Consider the following 20811-nt stretch of genomic DNA (forward strand, 5'->3'; position numbering starts at 1 on the left):
AGGGTATAATTATATTGATCGGAGGAAAGCACGTTTCAATTAAAAGGGGCGTGGTAGTAAGCGATAAAAAAAAAAAAAAAAATACTGACTTGAAGCTCGATGGAGACGGTCTGCTTGGCGGACTCGCACTCCTTTTCCAGATTCGTGTAGTTCTCCAGCACGTCCTTCACTTCCATCTGCCGGTCTTCGACGCTCGCCTGTAATCAGTCGCAAAGCAAATTGTCGATGACAACACCCTCGAACGAGATGCTCAAGCACGTACCATGACGTCGTCGATGGTCTTGAGCCTGAGCTCGCGCTGGTGTTGCTCGCGCGCCTGGTTGAGCCTGGAACGGGTCTCCGCGACCCAGGCCATGACGCCGTCCAAACTTTGCGCGTACTTCTTGAGCGACGTCAACTTGCTCTCCACGTACTCCTTGTGCGCCGAGATACCTCCGTGGGCCTGTTTGATCAAACGAAGCGCGCATCCTTAAAGTGAAACAAAACAAACCCAATAACCCTTACCTTTTCCAGGCTACCGATTAATTTGTTGCACTCGTCCTCGCTGACGTCGGCATGCTGTTGGCTCTTGAGCGTCTGCACTTCCTTTATCTGATCGGCCAGCTCCTGTTCTCGAGCCTTTTCAAGGCATTTTGATTAGTATACATCCTGCTCAACACGCGATCCCCCTTTGGTAATGATTATTCATTCAACCGGTGTTTGATTACTTTGACGAGTGTCCCGGTAAAAGTGAACAAAAAAATGGTCGTTAAAAACGGCTTTTCGTCCGACACCCGATTACATTCGAGCAACGTTTCCAATAAGCCCTCTTTTCGTCACCCCCGCTATACAGCCGAACAAAAAAAGGGGAGATAAAAAAAAATAAAACGTGTGTGCCAAGCGAGCGAGAGTTCATCGATCGAAGGGATTACACGCGAGCGCCAGTGGAAGAGAGAGAGAGCGAGAGGGTCCATTGAGGGAAGCAGCTGTTGGCTACACACGATGGCTCTAAATTTAGTCACCAGCCGTCACCCAGTCCCTGTACCTGATATGTGTATACAATGCACGTGTATACTGTCATCAAAAACGAGATCACGAAGGGGGGGGGGACGCAAGAGAAAGAGGGAGACGAATAACTTCTATTTCGAGGGACACTGGCCGGCGATCTTCTCTGCGCGGCTCCGTTTCTCTTTAGGATGCAAAAACAAAAGCTCCGGTGTGTCGCTTGAGGACGAGTTTTTACAGCTTAAGACGTCGCTGATCTCGTGCTCGGCGTGTATACGATCGCTCGTGAGTGAAATCACCTTTTTTTTTTTTTCTCTCTAATCGTGCTGTGATCTCGTTTCATTCTTATTTTTTCTATACCACCAATTGGTGTCGGTTTGGTAGGTGCTACTACATCATTTTAATCGTTACTGGTAAGGCGACAACTAAAAACGTTTGGGGGGAAAAAAAAAAAAAAAAAAAAAAAAAAATCAAACACTGGACACTTGATGAAGGAACGAGTAATCAATCACCAATCAAATAAACGACAAGGGATAAAAGCGTTGGTTGGACTTACCTTAACCATCGACAGTCGGATCGACAGGGACGTGTCGTCGGACGGATTGGCCGTGGAGACGAGGAGCGAGTTCACCTGCGTCACTAGATTTGCGCCTCCGTCAAGTATCTGTTTGGGTCCCCTCTGCTTGCCCATCACCGTCATCCTAATCAGCCGGGAGTACAAAAAATTTCTCTTAACCCGCCTCAACATCTGTTCTTCTGCGTGTAAGTGTTGTAACTTGTTTTAACTTTTTTGTTGCGGTTTTAGTATATGAACTCGCGGATAAAAAGAAAGTGACAACGTGTAGGAAGAAAAGAAAAGAAAAGAAAACCCGAGTATCGGTTCAAGCGGAGCTGCGAGCGGAGCAAGTATCAGCCGACGTTACGTCCGAGGCATGTTGAACGCGCGCGCGAAAGAGTGATCGACAACGAGCGCGAGGGGGATCAGCGCCGGTCGCGAGTGCAACTGAAATAGACGCACGCTCGACTCGAGAACACACGAAAAAGAACACGAGGAGGAGAAACACCGGCAACAGAGGCAGAACAAGGAAGTCGCGTTTTCGGTTATACTTTCTCTTTCCAGTTCGCTAGTGCAAGCCGCCTCTGTATGTGTGCGTGTGTGTGTGTGCACAAGCGATGAAATGACATTTCAACGGCCGGCCATATCGTAAACATACTCGCGAGACAGATCTCCGCGCACCGATGAGTTTTCGGCGAATCCCCGGCGGTGGTATGATACTTTTTTTTTTCTTTTCCGCTAAAATTAGCAAATCTCTCGACAGTTTAGAGAAAGCCACATGGATTATAAACGCAACGGGGTCGCGTCACTTTTTATTACTACGACGTTGTTTCAAGCGTGTTTTTATCGCTAGAACAGTCCAAGGGTTATACGGTAGCAACCAACCTGCTCTTTAGTATGTTCCAGTCGGTAACAAAGCCCTGCCACCTGGTCTTGAGATCGTCAATAACACGCTGCCAGTCCCTGATGTCCCCGGGCGACGATCTAATCTTGATGTCGGCGATCGTCGCGCCGATCCCGTTCATGGTCTTGACCATCCTGGGCATCTCGTGATCCAGCTCCGTCATTCTGGCCTTGCTGAGCTTGTTCTGCGGATTGACGGTAATCTCCTTGACCGTCACCTCCATCTTGAGCAGGGTGTCGTCAAAGTTCCAGCACGCGTTCCTCAGCTCGTTGAGCTTCTCGTTGCACTTGGCCCAGCGATTGTACCGCTCGACGTAGCACTGGTTCACCATCGTCCACTCTTTCTTGAGGTTGTCGTTGTGGTGACGGGCCTGCTCGTTCTCGGCCAGGTTCTCCCACAGGTAGTTCATCTCCTCGACGCTCGGTTTCAGCATGTTCAGAGCGTTGCTGATTTTCTTCAGACACTCGTCCTGATCCGTGAACAGCTCAAAGTCCTTGCCGTTCAGTGGCGTCGAGTTTAGGGACTTGGACAGAGTCGCGATGGCCTCGCGCAATTTGTTGGCCCGCGCCAAAAAGTCTTGGACGGTAATGCCACCGATAGGCTGTGCGAGGATGACAATTAATGGCCCGTTGCTCTACAAAAAAACAAAACAAAGTCCAATGCACCAACTCACCAGCTCGACCTTCTTGTCCGTGTGTTGCTTTTCCTTGTCCTTGCTGCCGCTGAACCTCTTGAACTGCGAGCTGATCTCCTGCCACCTGTTGCTAATGCCATAGTACACCGTCTCGTTGTGCGCTACGTTCAACCTCTTGAGTTCCTGTAGCAGCTGACCCAGTCTCTTCACCTGTTCCTGCCTGGCGTCGAACTCTATGGTAAAAGCCTCGAGTTGACCCTCGTAGTTGTTCGCCTGTTCCAGCTTCTGCGGCGCCAAACGGAACCAGTTCTCCAGCTCGGACACCAGACGCTCGTACGACCGTAGCGCGTCCTCGGCCCTGAGAGCCTGGGCCCGCTTTGTCTCGCACTCCTGCATCACCTGGTGCCACTTGGCGCGCAAACGGTCCTGGTGATCGTGTTTGATCCTCTCCGCTCGGTTGGGATCGTTCGAATGGACTGTCAGCACCAAACCATCCCCGCGGCTGATTAACGTTGCCGCGTCCGGTGCCAGACAACTTATTTCGGCCTTTAGGATCTATGTCGACAAATGATATAGTTTTATACGTACACAGCGAGATTTATTACAGAGGAGGGGGGAGGGGGTAAATACCTCGAGACGCTTGGCAGGATCTCGCTCGTTCGTGACTCCACCGACGGTCATCAGCATGATATCCATTCGGCTGAGCATCTGCTGCGCCAGATCCTCAAACTCGCGGATTTCTTTTTCCAGAGCGGCTCTTGAAACTCGGCCAGTTTTCAGGGGCGATTTTCTCTCGCTTGACACATTGTGCTCTTGATGGACACTGCTCGTTGCGCGCTGCTGACACTTTTCTTTTTCCATCTGTGATTTAGAAAAAAGCAACAAAAAAACATTTTTTTTCTTAATTACCGTGAGAGTGCATTAGTTTAACTATAGTATCGAAGCATGTATCAACGCTTGAGATGAGCCCATAATTGATCAACAGTAAAAACGCCGCTTATTCATCGAAACGGTCGAAACTTTAAAGATTCAGTGATCATCGAACGGCACCGAGAGCATCGGCAGTTCACATGTACGTATATATACAAGAAGAGAACTACGCAATTCGATTTCCGGCCGAATGCACCGCTTCTCAACTCGTATTCCAACAATCGACCAACTTTCTTGCCGCCTCGAAAGTTTTGGTGCGCACGCGGGCGACGATAAACGACCATCGTCCGGACAAACTCCCTCTCTCGCTGAGGGAGCTCATTGTCGCGGAAAGGCGTTTTAAATTGCTTTATTAATATTCAACCAAATCTCGAGTGGAATTTGAAGAGTTACCGGGTCCACTGGATTATTTAATGGTGCGTTTCGATAGCTAAGATAAATCGTACATTCATCAAGATTTTATGAGCTCATAAATATATATGCAAAGTTATTAAAAACCACTTAGCAAGCCACAACTAGTTTTGCACAACCTTAATTTACGAAGAGGAACAAAAAAACTCTCGAGTAGCCCCATCTACCTTATTCGAAGCATCCTTTGCCTTATCCTCTTTCGCATCAGCGCTAGGTTCCCCTTCCTCCGAGCTCGAACTGCCGACGTCGATTTCCGTATCGTCCGAGAACATCAACACATCGTCCGTTTCCTTGTCGCTTCCGTAAAAGCTGTCGCAGTCCTCCCTTACGACCTCGCCGGCCACGAGCTGCTGCACCTTTGTTCGCTTGGCTAAAGGCGATCCCTTTTCCTGGCCTTCGAATGCCCTAGCGAAGGTGACCTCCTTGGCACATGGACCCTTGCGTCGAACGCAAGCTCCCGTAGGTTCTGTTTCGACAGACGCCAACCTGCCGTTTGTCGAAGAAGTGCCAGCGTCATCGAGAACAAGGTACTCGGCAACGCTTTCGGTGTCGATGCGTGCCTTCGTGACCACCTCCGTTGGTGTTGAGGTGACGAGGGGCAGGCGAGCTTTTTGCAGGAAGGTCGTGGGCGACTGTTCCAATGCTTCGTCGAGTAAATCAGCGAGGTCCTTCTGGTTGCTTTCGCTGCCACGTTTCAAGATCGAAACCAGTTCTCTTTTTGGTGTCCGCGAGGATGGCTCGGTTTGCTTGCCGTTTTTCTCCTCCGGGTCAGTGTCTACCGACTCGGACTCTGTTTCCGTGTCCTCGGCTATCTCTACTCGCTCGACTACCTGCGCATACATCATCAATTGACGACTTTTGTACCACCATTTTCAGGGAAAAACATCGAAACGGTACCCCACCACGTCACGTTTGCTCATCAAAAAAAAATGTTTACAACTAGCGCTTTACATCCTACACCCCCACTTTGTATATACCTGCGGCACTTGTTGCACTCCAACGTTAGCACTGGGCAAGACAAAGCGGTCATCGACGCCAGGGTCGCTGCTCGGCGAGGCGACGGCTTTAACGATTTCCCTAGCCTTGACCTCGACGACCTGGCAGTTGTTCTCGCTCTGATCATCTTCCAACTGCTGCTGTTGATCGGTGGGCGATGTCTGCAGCGTGTTGCTCGACACCTGCGAGAACAACTTGCTGTTTTTCGTGAGGAAAAATTCGTCCATGTCGATGTCCGTGGTCACGGGCTCGACGCCGTTCTCGGCCTCCTCGTCCGAGTGATTTTCCTGTTGCTGATACTGTGAAGTTTGGACGACGTCGGGTACGGAACTCATGTTCAGCCGTCGACGCACGGTACGGCTCACGTCGATTATTATGCGCGACTTGTCGGATTTGGCCGAGGATTTGTGGCTGCGCGTGTTGTGGCAGTCGATGGGCGATGATTCTGGCGTTATCTTTGACGAGTCTATGACGTTTCCTGCTTGTGGGCGAAGGGGGAATATATTCGTGTTGGCGAATATTCGTAAATTTACTTTAAAAACCAACCCAGACGAAAATGCTTATAATATATCTTTCTCGACCTAGCCCCCTGGGATTAGAAAAGGCACAAAATAGTATGCCCTCCCCGCTCCAACAAAAAGTAACAAAATAAAAAAAAAAAATAAAAAAAAAATAAAAAAATAAGAACAGAGCGAATTAATAGAATGTTGCGAACCAGGGTTGCCGGTGGGCGTGCCCGTGTTTGCGTCCTGCTGCCTCTCATCGTTGATCTTGGCCTGAGTGGGTACCACCTCGGCTGATTCGCTCTTAGAACTAACTAACAAATTATCTGTGATCCTGTGGATCCATCCCTGCGAAAAATTAGAGACACACACTTATTCGCTCCTCCCCACTAATTACACGCATTTTTTCGACTATACGTATTCATGGACACAATTTTTTTCCTGATTTTACGTGAGTACATGAGTTTTTTTTTATGTGGACCAGTCAACTGTGTGTTTTGATCAATGGTTGACGTCACATGAGCCCGTAATAATAAAATCATTTTGCATGGATTAATAAATACAATTAATAGTACAATTGTTCTGGAAAACACAATGTTTCATCCAAACTATTAACTACGTTTTGATAGACTCAAAAAAATGTTGAATTCATCGGCGTAAAGCTGCGTCACACAATTGAAAGCGAAAGAGAAATACAGCGTGCACTTTAGAATAGAACCGAAAAAGCTGCAGTGATAATTTGTTTTATAAATTTAGAAGACGTTAAATGAACGTTTTCAACAACATCAGTTAAATCAATTTATCAAAATCTACTCGTTTCTAGTGATTTTAGTAGATAAAAAAACATGCTCTATTATAATTAATAGTCAACGTAAATCAAAACTACATGAGATCAAACTAAAGGGAGAAAAAAGCTGATGAAACAAAAAAAAAACAACAATCGAGGGAGATGAAAGAATGCACGTGAAAGGTGTTTTGTTGCGCAAAGTGGAAAACATTCGTGGTGTTTTTTTTTCTGGAAGGGGAAACATATCGCTTGCACTTTCTTGCCGTTACGTATATCCGTACATCCATCACCAATGCATTCACCTTTTTTCTGATCCACTTAACAAGCGAGTCTCCCCTTTTTTTTTTTCATTCACTTCAAGGCTGCAAAAACAGAGGCACAGCAGTATCGTAGAGGGAGAGACATTACGGTTACAGAGAAACATCCAAATACCATTTTTCGTTGCACACAAAACGTTTCACAAGCTATTTATTTCTACGTTTTTTTCGTGCTGGAGAAAAATATCACACTTTACTAAACTTAAGTAAGGAATAAGCAGAAACTACCTGACGTATAAGGTATATGTTTTTTTTCTCATCGATTACGTAAATACTCATGCCTGCACATATTTATGTATCACAAAAAAAACCATTGCAAGATAAATAATTTTATCTATAAAACTGTTTAAATCAATGTACAAAGTATAAGCAATTGGTAAAATTAACTATAACTACAGAAAAAACTAAAATCTCAACAGATAGATTCTTGATGTGGCTTGTAAGTGGTTTTGAAACTATTCAAATATTTTTGTATACGGTAATACACGATGACTTTTGTTAAAAAAAAAAGCAGAAGCATAAGATGAGAAAAGCGTAAATAAATACTGTGTGACACAACTTATGCACCAACTCTCTAAAGCGTGCAAATTCAACATTGAAACACATTGCCAACAATAAATCTACATAAGTTGTGTAAATTGAATTAAAATTTCTCGGTCGAGAACTTACCTGAATTCTGTTGGAAATATCTTCCCATCTCTTACACACTTCGGCTACTTTGGAGTAGTAAGAATAGCGCTGCAGCTGTATTATCTTAGGCTTGGTTTCCATTATTTCTGTCTGAATAGACTGTAAAGAGAAAAAAAATCGCAATTATTGTATTAATAAAAATGATCACGATACAATATATCGAAGTATACCTTGCACTGTTCAAAGTGTTTATCGTTGAGCTGTTCCACTGGCACGTTATCTAATTTGTTCAACTTATTCTCAACTAGCGACAACCAAGCATTTATTTCGTCCACGTTTGGTTCCTCCTGCAACAAGAGGTAACTTCATGTTAATAAAAAAAAAAAAAAAAAAATACAAAGAAATCAATTAAAAGTGTAGCCCAGATGTATTACGTCAACGTACCTCGGATCCATGGCAGAGCCGCAATCGCTTTTCCGTATTAGCAAGTCTATCAATGATATCGCTGAGTTTTTCCTTAAGCTGCTCCAGGTAAGCCGGATCGCAGAGCTTTGAAAAATCGTCTTGCGTCTGGAAGAGCTGATCCTTAATCGTGTTTAATCGAGGTATCACCTCCGTTAGAGTTTCCTGTAAATGAAAATGATAAGCTAATGAAAATTTAGAAAAAACGTACGCAAAAAAGGAAGGTTTGACTTACGGTAACGTATATTGCGTTAACTGGAAGGTCCGGTCTGTGTCTTTGGGTATCGAGTTCCTTGTTGATGCTCTCAATGGACATGTTTAAGTAAGAAATCTGTTGGTGCATGTCACGGGACATGTCCAAAGCAGACTCGAGCATCGCTTTGGACTGAGCTATCTGAGTGCCAAGCTATAAGCAAAAAAAAAAAAAAAAAAAAAAAAAAAAAAAAAAAAAAAAAATTAATTCATCGTTGTTCATACCATGTACATTTTCCACGATTATTGTGGATTATTTTGTTAAATCATCACCTTGTTGTACAATTCTTTGAGGGTATCGATGCGCTTGGAAAACTTGTCGGGATCGTCAACATATGATTCCTCGATTGACTTTCGACCAGCAACGATAATACTTTCGATCTCTCCCTTGATTTCGCTCAAAGTTTGATAGAACCGCTGTAAGAAAAATAAGAAACCATCTCGCGTCAAGCATCCAAATTTTGAAAAAACCGTCTCGTAATTAAGTACCAAGCAGTGCTTGAGCTGTCGTTCAATGGCTTCCGGATCTTCGGTAGCCAGCTCGAGCAGGCAAGTGGCCTCCTCGATTCCTCGCAACTCGCGCAGAGCCCGCGACAGACGAGGCTCGATGTTAGCCGGGCTGCGGAAGCGCTGGAACTTGGCCTGCACCTCGTCGAACTTTTGTTGGATCAAGCTCATCTGTTCCCGAAGCCGTTGGGCCGCCTCCTGCTTGCCTGCGGCCTTGTACGCCTCCACCTGCGCCGTCATTTCGTCGAGGGTCGATTGTTGGCTGTCCATCTCCTCGAGCAGTTTCTACAAAGATTTTTTTTTTTTTTTTTTTCGATCTTTCAAAACTACTTGTCGTTTGATCGTATACGCTTGTAAGATCGAAGAATTCATAAGTGCCATAATTTAATATGTCCAATTTATAAATTATTTTTTTCAAATCGAATCCCAAGAAGGCAATGACAAGTAAATTTATGACTATTGATGAGTAGCAGATGATATAATTAGTCACTGGCTTTTGAATGGCCAAAACCCATCGATCCCTCTCTCGTGTATGCTTGTGACACCTCGATATAAATGCAAATGGGTTTGATATGACTGTTAGTATGTATATAGGAATGAAACTAGCTCGTATATATCCCAATTAGATTTCGATTCCCATTCATGAAAGTTGCATTGTATGTGAGCGCGCGTTGAAAAGGATGAGAACAATGAGGCGCTGTGTAGGGCTTCGGACAGTGCATCCTTCTATATGTTCCAGCGCTACGTTTGGGTATTTAGAACCAACTTGTACGAACATTCGAATCAGAAGAGTATATCCGAGAGTTACGTTTACGTTAACTTTCGTGATCCTGATTAAAAGTAACACGCTTAAAAACAGACAAAAAAAAAAAAAAAGCAAAAAGCCACACTAAAAACCACAAACTCCCGGGCAAATAAAACCAAGACTTTTATACGCGAGAAAAATGAAATGCGCAAAAAGAAGTTATCAAGAGGAGAACAGACCTGGTAGTCGTGAGGCAAATCGTCGGCAGTGAGATCGCAGTCAAGCCGTGCGGTTAGTACCGAGTCTACTTGCGTTAAGGAATGCTGAAGAGCGAGGATCCGGCCCTCGGACTGCTGGGCCTGCTTCACCGATCCCTCCAGCAGCTTGGCACGCTCGCTAGCCTGCGACGCATTCACAGACACAACGATGTTTCACACGCAATCGTGTACATGTGCTTCGACTTTTCTTTTTTTTTTTTTTTTTTATCTTACTACTTACTCTCGTTACGATTGTGCGTCATTTCATTTTATTATACTCTTATATTATTGTAAGCAAATACCAAAATGTATTGTCAATTGTTTTAAAATCATTTAATGATTGTTACTTGTTAGATCACATTGAAAAATCACCGAAATAGAAAAAAAACAAAAAAAAAAAACGATTCGGTAAGCTTTTAATGACATAATCGCTCTCGTAGCCACGATTCATGCTGTTATTCAATGAAGCTTGGAGCTTTATAAAGCTTCAACACCGACTGCGACACATGATCGTTTCGTTAGTAAATCAAACACAAAGTGGAATCCAAAAAAATTACCTGCTTGTTCAGTTCCTGCCAGCGATCGATGAGCGTATCCACGTCCGATCGGATGGACTGAGTCATAATGTCATTGTCGATGAGCTGTTTGCCAATGTCTTGCAATTTTTCAAACCGCGAGTCCGGGTGGTTCCTTATGTAATTCTCGAGGTCGTCGAGCTCCTCTGAAATGTCCTCGGCGTCGGCGGCGTTTTTGCTCGACTTGCGCAGTCTCTTCTCGAGCTTGTCCAGCCAGTCGCTCTCCTGGGCCACCAAAGCTCTGAACTCCCCGTACTCATGACTGGCGTTCTGGAAGTGCTTGTAGCGCTCGTAGATGCGATCGGTCACGTCGGTCCAACGAGCGTTCAGGTAAGTGAAGCGGCGACCAAGTTCGTGCACAGACGAGCCCTCGGAGCTTAAAAGTTTGTCGCTCCCGAGTTCGTTTAAATTACGGAACTCCTCGACCCGACGATCGACCTTGTCCTGAAGAGTCTGATAGCGTCCGCGAGCTTGGAATAGCTCCACCGACGACGTGACCTTGCCCTCGACCGGAATCTCGGTCTCGAGATTCGCGAGCCATTTGGTAAAGTCCTCGATTCCGTTTATGATCTATTTTAATGTAACGCGAGATGTTTGGTGAAAAAAAAAATTTTTTTCATAAAAAAAGGATTGAATGTAAAATCCGAAAATTGCAAAAGCTTACCTCGTCATTTTTCCTCAAAGCGTTCTCGTACTTGTCGCCCTGTATCTTAGTTTCGTCGACAACGGCATTCCACTTGAACGACACATTCTCGAGCTTCTCGTTTAGGATGCTCGCGAAATTCGGCTCCGAATTCTCGAGCAGAGTATTCGTGGTCGTCTGTAAATTCTCTATCCTCGGTTTTGTCTTGTTTATGTCCTCGGAAAGTTCGCGGATCTGCTGGAGCTTGTACTCTGTTGTCTCTACGTCCTTTACGGTCGAGTCTTTGGAAATTTCTTCCAAACGCGCTGTGGCTCTGTCGAGCCAATCCTCGAGACTCGCGAGATCTTTATTGAACGCCTTTAGGGACTCGATGTCTTTTGAGAGCTTCTGTAGCCGTTCTTCCAAAATGATCGGTATATCGCTCCATTTAGTGTTTAGATCTTGAAGCTCCTCCTTGACTTTGACTCCCTGGACGTCTCCGTTTGTTTTCGAAATTAATTCCTGGCCCACCTTATTCACATAGTCAAAATTACTCTGATGAGACTTTAAAGAATTTTTCAGTTCTCTGAATCTTTTGATTTTTCCGTTCATAGTTGTCTCGTCTGATATTACAGCGTGTTCCGACAGCAACACACCTTCGATGTTGTTTATGAAAGATAGCAAGTTACCAACAGTTTCGGTGTACTTTTTTGACGGTGTCTTATCAACGGCGTTACTCAATTCGTTTGCCCGATCTGATAATTTTTTCAAAAGATTATTCCAGTCCGTAACTAATATGTCTACGTCCGATTTAAGAGAGAATACTTCCTCAGTATTCTCTTCACTCGAGAGTTCATTCGTGGTAACTGTCAATTTTTCAATGCGATCCTCACAAGACCTCATCGACTTTACCTTTACACTGAATAGTTCAACGTGGCTGTTTTCGCGATTTGCATCTAACCACTTGGTGTGCCCGTCCAACAGTAATCGCAAACTCGTCAACTCCACTCTGTACTCCTTTATCTTGAGCGAAAAATCGATTTTCCTCTTGACCTCTTCGAGCCTGCTGTTAAGCGACGACCAGAGTTCCTCGATATTTTTAATTTTAGCCTCCTCTTCATCGCAGTTTTCGTTAGCTTTCTGCATATCTTCGATCAAACGCTTACCCAGTTGCATGGTCGTGTCATAATCGCTCTGATGCAATTTCATCTGCTCGAGATTTTCATTGTATGAAATCTTCTTTTCGTCCGAGGTAAGCTTATCAAAACCACGGTCGAATTGACTTATCTCTAGATCAAAGACATCCAAAAATCTGTACAAGTTTTCCAAGGACGTATTAAAGTCTGTTCTTATTGGACTATCCATTTTGCGTTTCTTTGAACTGCTGTGCAACGGTGACTGTAACGTACAAGAAAACATAATGAGTTATTTTCACCGAATCAACGTACAAATATATTGAATAACATACCATGGCCCCAAATTCTTCCTTCTGGGCATTTCCAATAATCGATTCGTTGATCCAATCGACCGCAGGGTTCGAAACCACATCGGTATTTGATAAATCAACTTCAAATCCATGACTCGATATCTACAAAACACAAGTACAATAAATATTTCCAAGTCAGTCAAGAGTGATTAAAAAAAAAAAAAAAAACTAACCCTCTGACTCTGAACTTGCAAGATCTGCTCGACGGCCTCGCACCTGTCCTCTAGATTTTCCAACTTTTGAAGCATCCCCATGCACTCGGGACTCATTTCGTACCCTTCGAAATCCTGAATAGCCTTCTGCAAGGCGGCGAGCTTCTTCCGTACGAGATTCATCTCCTTCTTGAGCGACTTGAGTTTACCGATCCGCTCGAGCACCTGGCCGATCTCACTGGCCATCGCCGCCTCCATCTGCTTCAGCCTCATCTCGGCCTCGTTCAGCCAAGACACGAGCCTCTCGTAATCATCCTCCACGTCCTTCAGAAACGCAGCCAATGCCCGCAAGCTCTGCTGGTGCTTCTGCTGCCACTGGCATATGTGGGTCCACCTCTCCCCGAGGGCCGACAACTGGTCCTCCATCTGAGCATACACCGTCTCCGAGTTTTCTTCGTCAACGACGACGACCATGTTCTTCAAGCCATCAACGATGGTCTGCTGATTATCGATGTCCCCCTCGAGCTCGTGCAGCTGCTTGAGCTGCTCCCCCAGGGGCGAGCTGTTCTCAAGACTCGCCAGCCGTGATATCCTGTCCTCGGTCTTGGTCAGCCACTGCCGTAGCCCGTCCAGCTGAGTCTGCTGCATCTCCATGAGGGTCTGATGGATCCTGGCCTGGCGGTCGAGGGCGCGCTTGCGCAAATTCTCCCAGCGCGAATTCAACAGGCCCATTTGGACGCGCACCTCGTGCTCCTCGTCCTTCTGCAGCTGGCCATCGGCCAGGAGCCGCTCGCCCTCCTCCAAGACAGCCCCGACGCCGTCCTGGTGGCCCGACAGCTCGACCAGGAAGGCCTCGTGCTCGCGAAACTGGCGCTTCAGGAGCTCGAGACTCGAGGCAGTCTCCGCCGCGTGGCTGAGCACGTCCTCGGCCTCCAGCAGCCACGTGAGCACCTCCTCCAGGGCGACCTGGTAACCACCCAGCTCGACCGAAACGTTGGTCGCCAGACTGAGCGGCCGTGAGCTCGGCGGCTCGAACATCGGGAACTGAGCGAACGTCACCGGCGCTTGCTACGAATCGACAATTTTTGTTTTATTTATATACGTTTAAAATCGTCCGATCGGTCGATGGAAATAAACGGCTGACCTCGATGCCGGGGGTCGTGGCCGTGGATCCAGAGTCGCTGGCAGCCGAGATGTCGATCCCCTCGATGTCCTGTCCGGAGTGAGGCAGCGATTGGAAGAGACACGTCACGTACATGAGTATCGATTTCTTGTCCGGTACCGATGTGTTGACGTCTGCAAGCCAACGAGGATCGAAAACTCGTTCAAAAAGAAAAAAAAAAAAAAAAAAAAAAAAAAAGGAGGGGGCCCAAGTGTATACATGTGTGGGTATGCGTACCTTCGGGGTCGAGGAGCCTTTCGATGCCGAGCTGCTCCTGAGCCAGCCGGAACGCGTGATCGAGCCTCGCGTTCGGGTGTTTGCGGGCGATCGCGCCGAAATCAAAGAGCTGAGGCTTCCACCTGTGCAGCAGCGCGTTGAACGCCAGCCCGTCCGACCACGAGGTCGTAAAGTTCTTTATGTCCACGCCCTCATAATTCTACATGTAGGGGGTAAGTGATGTATAATGCTACTGCGTGTCATTATGGGTGAAAAAAAAAAAAAAAAAAAAAAAAAAACGGTGGACTCACTTGAACCGTTTGCCGACACCAGGCGAGCAGAGTTTTTTCCAGGTTGGTCTGCTGTAGCTCGGACATAAGGTCCTTCAAGTGGTAATGTACCTGTGGGGGGAGGAACGAAAAAAAGTGTGTTGGACGAGCGACAAGAACCTCGACAAGAACCACGGTATACTATAATTGTTGTAGGGATATGGTTTACCTGCCAGTGCAAAATGACACTCCAGACGAGACCGAGGGTCAATTTCGGATTGCCGTCGACTATGTCGTTACTACTAATATTGACGAGTTTCACCTGAAATCCAACATGTCATATCTCATCATCGGTACATCGGTACATGCAAGTGCATAAAATAGTCGAAACGGTTGAGTATACGGGCTTACATTGTTTTGTTCCAATATTTGCAGGGCTTTATTTACATTGTTCAAGTGATGGACTCGCATGCGGCCGCGCTCGCGTCTCTGTAATTCAAAAGCAAGTGACGATATGAGCGTAATACTTGTATAGGGTATTGTAAAAAAAAAGGGGGGGGAGGAGGGGCTCTTACGTATGATTTGGTCGTCAAGACTTCGAGGAGTGAAAGCAACCTGTTGCCGTCTCGCAGATCCAAGAACAGATCCGCCACTGGATCGTGCTGGTACTTGAGACGGCGAATTTAGAAAAAAAAAAAAAAAGAAAAGTTGTATAAACTATACACGCAATTTGTATGAAATTAGTAGCCAAGTTGTTACAATTACTTTGAGAAGCTGCGAGTTTATCCATTTGGTGAAAGTTTTCTTTTGCACGTCCTCCCGTTCATCTGCAAAAAGATTGTTTTCTCGCTTCAGTCGCAATGTTTCGACAATAATAACAAAAACTATTTCTTGGAACATATGTAAACTGTACAAGAAGAAGGGATCATCGCAGCACGTGTATACTTATTCATGAACTCGTCCTACTCGCATCGAGTACATTGTGTTTGAGGTCACCTTTTTTAAATCCCCCCCGGAAGACTCTACACTTATATGCAAGGGCACGCGCCCAACTGCATTCGCGTGACTTATTTCCAACACCGATTGATTTATCCCTTCTTTCAACGTTTCACAAACTGTGTAAAAGGTCACGCACACGCAGGTGATGCATCATCATCGTTATTATTTTTTGCTGTACTTACTTATCTCAACTTGCTTTTTCCTCGTGCTTTTGTGTACATTTATTTATTTACTTCTCATTTTGATGTTTTGGAAACAAGACTCGCAGGTGTATAAGTATACAACGTGCTGCGAACTCTTACCGATTTTCCGTGCGCGCCGACAAAAAGATCGAAAATGGGCAAACCGCGTTCGTTTACACACACGCGCGTGGGCGATCCAAAGCGGTCCGGCGCGTTTCGAGAAAACACGAGCAAAGCAAGCTGTAACTTTTACGTTACCGAGCATACATACATACCCACGCATATACTCGCTTAGATTACCGTATCTATGTACTCGTTAATTCACGGGAAAAATCATAGGTACACCTATATAACGATCCACTTCATTTTACGACTACGTGAGTGTGAAAAAGAAACAGTGTCAAATGCACGATAACGGTGTATATATAAGGATCAAAAGATGTATACAAATTAATCCTGAATAATGTTCGATCACCATCTTTTCCTCTGGATGGCGCACGCGAAGTATATATATCTACGAAAAACAAAATAAACATGCTTTTGTCTCACTGATTGAGATCTCACGTGTACTTATATGTAATGTAATAATAGGAGAAAGAGGAGGGAAAAGGAAGAAGGAATTACCGATGCGCACCGGTTTATATGTATAGGAGCCGGCTTTGGTGCAACGCGCGCGTTTGTGACTTATACGGAGTACTTGCTTACTCTCTATTTTTGGTCGCAGGGCCCCCGCGTGTCCCTCTCGTATACGAGTATCAAAGTAGGTGTGTATACATGTACACCATCAGCAGTTTCATTTCGAAAAGTATTAAACACATTTCCTTGCATCGGCAGCGGCGGCTTTTTCTCTTCCTTCCTTTCTTTCTTTCTTTCTCAAAGGGACGACTACGCGCGCGTGCACGAAAATAACCACATGTGCGCTTTCTTACGTATATCCAATTTGTACACCAATTTAATTCTTCGAGGAGAGAATTAATGGTTAGCCGAAGAAAAGGGCGCGCTATAACGGATTTATGTATATATACATCACCCGCAAAGTGAACTCGTCGCTGTTAATCGAAAATCATCCCGAATTCTTCGTCGTTGTTTTCTCAATTGACTCAAACGCCGAAACGCCATATAAATCATTTGAAAAAATAACAAACTATCCGATTCAAATTTTTTATAGGCATATACTTATGACATTATTTCACAAACAACCAATCAACCGGCGCGAACGGAATGATAAAATTCATACGCCTTTCAATAAAAATAAAAAAATAAAAAAAAACCCCAAAACGAGCCTGCTTTCCCTTACACGTGTGATGGATATAACTTTCACGCGCGATACAAAACCGTAAGTGGTATATTGGCTGTTGTCCGTGTGCGCGCTTTTCTTGTACCTTTTTCTCCTCCTTTTTCCAATAAAAAAAAAAAAAAAAAAGTCATATCTCGTGAGGGCGAGGAAACGTTATAAGCACTCACACTCTCTCCCTTTCGCGTTGATAATTACGTGACCATAAAACGCTGCTCTTGTACCTACATATATTATATAACAATAATGCTTTAGTATAGAAGAATAGAACAGCACAAACGCCAGGACATATTCTCGACAGCAGCAATAATTGCAGGCAAACGGACGCTCTGCTTTCGTACATTGTACATCTAATATATATCTCGCGATGTCGTTGGCCTCCGCTGCTCCTGTTGTCGCGCACCATCGCCTTTTGTCATTTAACTCTCGAATATATATGTACATCCTACACGAGTATATGATGTGTACACGCACTCATTCGACGGACGCTCCTCTTTCCCTTTTCTTTTTTTTTTATGTTATATCACACACTTGATGAAAACAAGTACATACATGTATTTGAGAGCGCGTGTGCGCGGCGATGGACAATAGGCGTGAGATGAACGATTTCAAGAGAGAAGAAACAAAAGGATGTTTAGATTAGATTGCGAGCTACAGTGTTATACATATCTATAGAGCTATATAGGCGTGGTATATACATACAAGCGCGTTAGATCGGTACCTACATGTATATGTACATTTATATTTGTATGCACACGTATTTTCATCCCCCATTTGGTTTGTTTATTTGTTTATTATTTTGTGTACAGTGCAAGAGAAAATTTTTTCACGCATCAGGAAGGTGTCTGTGTGAGTTGACGCTTGGTACGCACAGCGGTTTTTTTTTTTCAAAATCGTGGGTGGTAAGTGTACAGGTATCGGGTGTCAAAAGGTACACATTATGTACCTGTGCGGATCATTTTTTATGTTGCTTTTGTTTTTCATGCCAAAGGGACACGAGCGAGAATCAAAGACCAACTTTGAGGTTTCACGCTTACTCGATCCAATGCCTTTTCTCTTCCTCTCTTGGGTTGAATTACGAATGGCTAATCATTGAATATGTTATTCGCGGTCGACTCGCATATTTCATACAACAGAGGAGCAGTCAGGAGTGTGAGTGTCTACAGGTAAGTTTTGAACCCTAGGTAAGTTAATTAGTAAATAGATCAATTCGAAAATATTTTGCATTTTTTTTGTGGTACCCAATCGTTTCATGATACAATCATTCAATTGCAAAATAAAATCGTTACATGAGCAGCTTAATTTTCCAAAAAAAGGGGCAAAAGTTAAGAAAAAAAAAAAAAAAAAATTCACACTAGCACACTAACGCGCCATCGTTGAGGGGCTCATCAGCCAAAACTCCTATATAATTGTTCTGACCGAGATTCGCTGATTCTCATTTTTTTTTTTTTTTTTTGAACGTCCAGCTCTTCTTTCAGCTGATTCATCGCTATACGGCACATGCGCTTTTTTATTTCGCTTAGCTAAATGTATACGCCAGAAGTCCATATTGTCAATTACAACACCACAAGTATACGTATATACGCGAGCCAGAGAGTTTCACGTAATGGAACGGAATCACTTCGATATATATTTATATTCCGACCAATTACGATGATGGTGTGGTGAATTGGTACATTTAAACGAGACACCCCCTATTTTTTCCTCCTCTTCTTTTCGTCTTTTATCGTTCAAACGCGCCTTCGGAGGGAGAAATTTACTGGTGTGTTTGCCCACTTGCGCTGTTTACCAAGAGTCTGATTATACCTCATATAGGCTTTAATTTTACGTTTGATTGTCTACACGATAAGTACGGGAAAATATGCGTTTTCAATACCCATAACTTAATTTTTTTTTCTGATAGGTAATGGAATTTCATCTCCTTTTTTGCGCTCATACCGATACATTTTTACCGGGAGAATAAACAATACATTATGGTAACGTGCACATTAAAAAAAAAACAATGGATCATTGTCCAAGCACTTTATAAACAAAGTATAACAAAACTGACCGATTTTCCCTATGTTTTACAATTTCGTTGTGCCTGTATGTTGCGCTATGAGCGGGCTAACTTTCCAACAACAACCAAAAGTGTCAGCGTAAGTTAAACACAGGCGCGCGAGCGCGAGCTTAAAGAAACAAACGTGGACAGGGAGACGAGAGACATCCCAAACCGGTATTGGAGAAGCCGCGAGACGATAAGATGTTGGTACAATGTAAGGATGGGTGTATATGTAAAAAGGGAGTGAATGTGTGCGGGCTTGGCTTGGATAACAAAGCTGCACGTGTGTAATAAATGCAGATCGTGGTAGCGTAACGCGTGCGTTGGACACTTTTTTTTTCTTACGTGAATCCACACTGTCGCGCGTTGAATTAAAAAATAAACCGATTTTTGTTGCGATCGAGCGAATAGAAGATGTTATTACTATTAGCGAGAGCCTATGGGCGTTTTATTGCATTTTTTTTTTTTTTTTTTTCATCGAAATTCCAGACTGCGTGTGTCACTTTTTAATATTTTTTTACGCACGAGGGGAGCTTTTTTTGCTGATTCTATTTTCTTGACGCATTGGTACTGGTACGTGTACACGCATATACGTGCGAAATAAAGTGTCGCACATGTGAAAGATCGAACAACGGCGCTCAGTAATGTTGTCGTCGGACTGTGGATCACGAGTGATGGAGTGAAATATGTCCAACACTTACAAGTGTTTTATCCTTTTCTTCTTATCTTTCGAAAACGAAAAATAATTATCACAAACACGCAAGAAGGAGAAGGAATGTTTCTCGTTGCCCTTTTTTTAATTTTATTAATTGTATCAGTGGTACAAAAAACTCATTTTCCAAAAATTAAACGATAATTGACGATAATGGGAATAATTAGAAGTTGATAAAACGACGATTAACTTGTCGCAATCAGAAAGTCCTAACTGATAAGATGACTGTTGTAAAAAAAAGACTCTCTAATAATTTATGAGTTAAATAGAAATTCATTTTTTTCTGACTAACAAGTAATTTAATTTAATCGCTCGCGCGTCGATCGAACTATCATTTATACTTCTTCTTAAAATACGATATGAATTTTTTCAGCAACGAAAAAGTACTTTACTCTGATTGTTATACGAAACAGCTCGAAAAACTGGTCACTCACGACACGTGCACACAGATAAAAAATAATCATTCCACCGGTGTCTCTTGTGAGTTTGCATATAAATCACGCGCCACTGCTCACGTAATTTTTTATTTCCCTACAGTGTAAATTAAAAACTATTTCTGCCATATCAGCCTCGCATTAAATATTCGTCTACGAAAGATAAAGCACGACTCGTTCATTTTTTTTTCTTCTTCGTGTATCTCGTTGCGCACAACAAAATTGATGATTAACCGTCATAGTTTTTCAATTATTAATGACTCCTCGCAACATTACGCGCACGTAATATAAATAACGATGCTACAAATAAAAACGAAAACGAACCGTCACAGAATACATATATAGTATATAATATTCACTTATCACCACGACTCCGCGTGTGCATATCGCTCTTACACATAAGGTGCAGCGCATTTTTCTTTATACGACACGAATGAAAAAAAAAAAAAAAGTGTGTACAATAGTATAACGCGATATAATGTTATTTATAAAAAATGAGTCATCTGGCCGTGTATTTGGCGCATTTCATACGGACTCCTTCTGTCAACGAAACCGGTCGCCTACCTACATGTAAATTTCTATTTTTTGTTTTTGTTTTTTTTGCATCGCGCTCAAATTATCAACACACGCCCTGTAAAATCTCTCCTAAAAGAAGACACCATACAACTCTCAACTTGTTTCGCAAAACAAACGTGTTTTCATAACGAGTCGGTTTATACAGTTACGCGGTCACGCGAACCGATCGCCAGGCTCTGAAAAATCGGGGCACAACTAAATTGGTATTTCGCGAGT

The 20811-nt window shown here is 43.9% G+C and overlaps 1 protein-coding gene across 1 annotated transcript in view; it reads right to left on the minus strand.

Annotated features, from left to right (window-relative positions):
• Positions 1-20811, minus strand: part of LOC106647442 (dystrophin, isoforms A/C/F/G/H) — a 220011-nt gene that overhangs the window by 194090 nt on the left and 5110 nt on the right. The window contains exons 3-30 of the mRNA XM_089588569.1: positions 15081-15184; positions 14933-15019; positions 14769-14846; positions 14587-14679; positions 14400-14489; positions 14110-14308; positions 13855-14006; positions 12732-13778; positions 12541-12660; positions 11115-12470; positions 10433-11020; positions 9858-10019; positions 8856-9158; positions 8640-8783; positions 8350-8520; positions 8097-8279; positions 7883-7999; positions 7692-7811; positions 6131-6266; positions 5397-5893; positions 4587-5249; positions 3709-3939; positions 3118-3633; positions 2426-3045; positions 1541-1685; positions 505-618; positions 263-442; positions 90-197 (exon numbers count right to left, since the gene is read on the minus strand). Coding sequence (XP_089444695.1) covers positions 90-197; positions 263-442; positions 505-618; positions 1541-1685; positions 2426-3045; positions 3118-3633; positions 3709-3939; positions 4587-5249; positions 5397-5893; positions 6131-6266; positions 7692-7811; positions 7883-7999; positions 8097-8279; positions 8350-8520; positions 8640-8783; positions 8856-9158; positions 9858-10019; positions 10433-11020; positions 11115-12470; positions 12541-12660; positions 12732-13778; positions 13855-14006; positions 14110-14308; positions 14400-14489; positions 14587-14679; positions 14769-14846; positions 14933-15019; positions 15081-15184 — 8324 coding nt within the window. The remainder of the gene's footprint in view (positions 1-89; positions 198-262; positions 443-504; positions 619-1540; positions 1686-2425; positions 3046-3117; positions 3634-3708; positions 3940-4586; positions 5250-5396; positions 5894-6130; positions 6267-7691; positions 7812-7882; positions 8000-8096; positions 8280-8349; positions 8521-8639; positions 8784-8855; positions 9159-9857; positions 10020-10432; positions 11021-11114; positions 12471-12540; positions 12661-12731; positions 13779-13854; positions 14007-14109; positions 14309-14399; positions 14490-14586; positions 14680-14768; positions 14847-14932; positions 15020-15080; positions 15185-20811) is intronic.

This window comes from Copidosoma floridanum, unplaced genomic scaffold (assembly GCF_036245765.1).
Source record: "Copidosoma floridanum isolate Cflo_tuat_1 unplaced genomic scaffold, Cflo_Japanese_pri ptg000007l, whole genome shotgun sequence".
NCBI lineage: Eukaryota > Metazoa > Arthropoda > Insecta > Hymenoptera > Encyrtidae > Copidosoma > Copidosoma floridanum.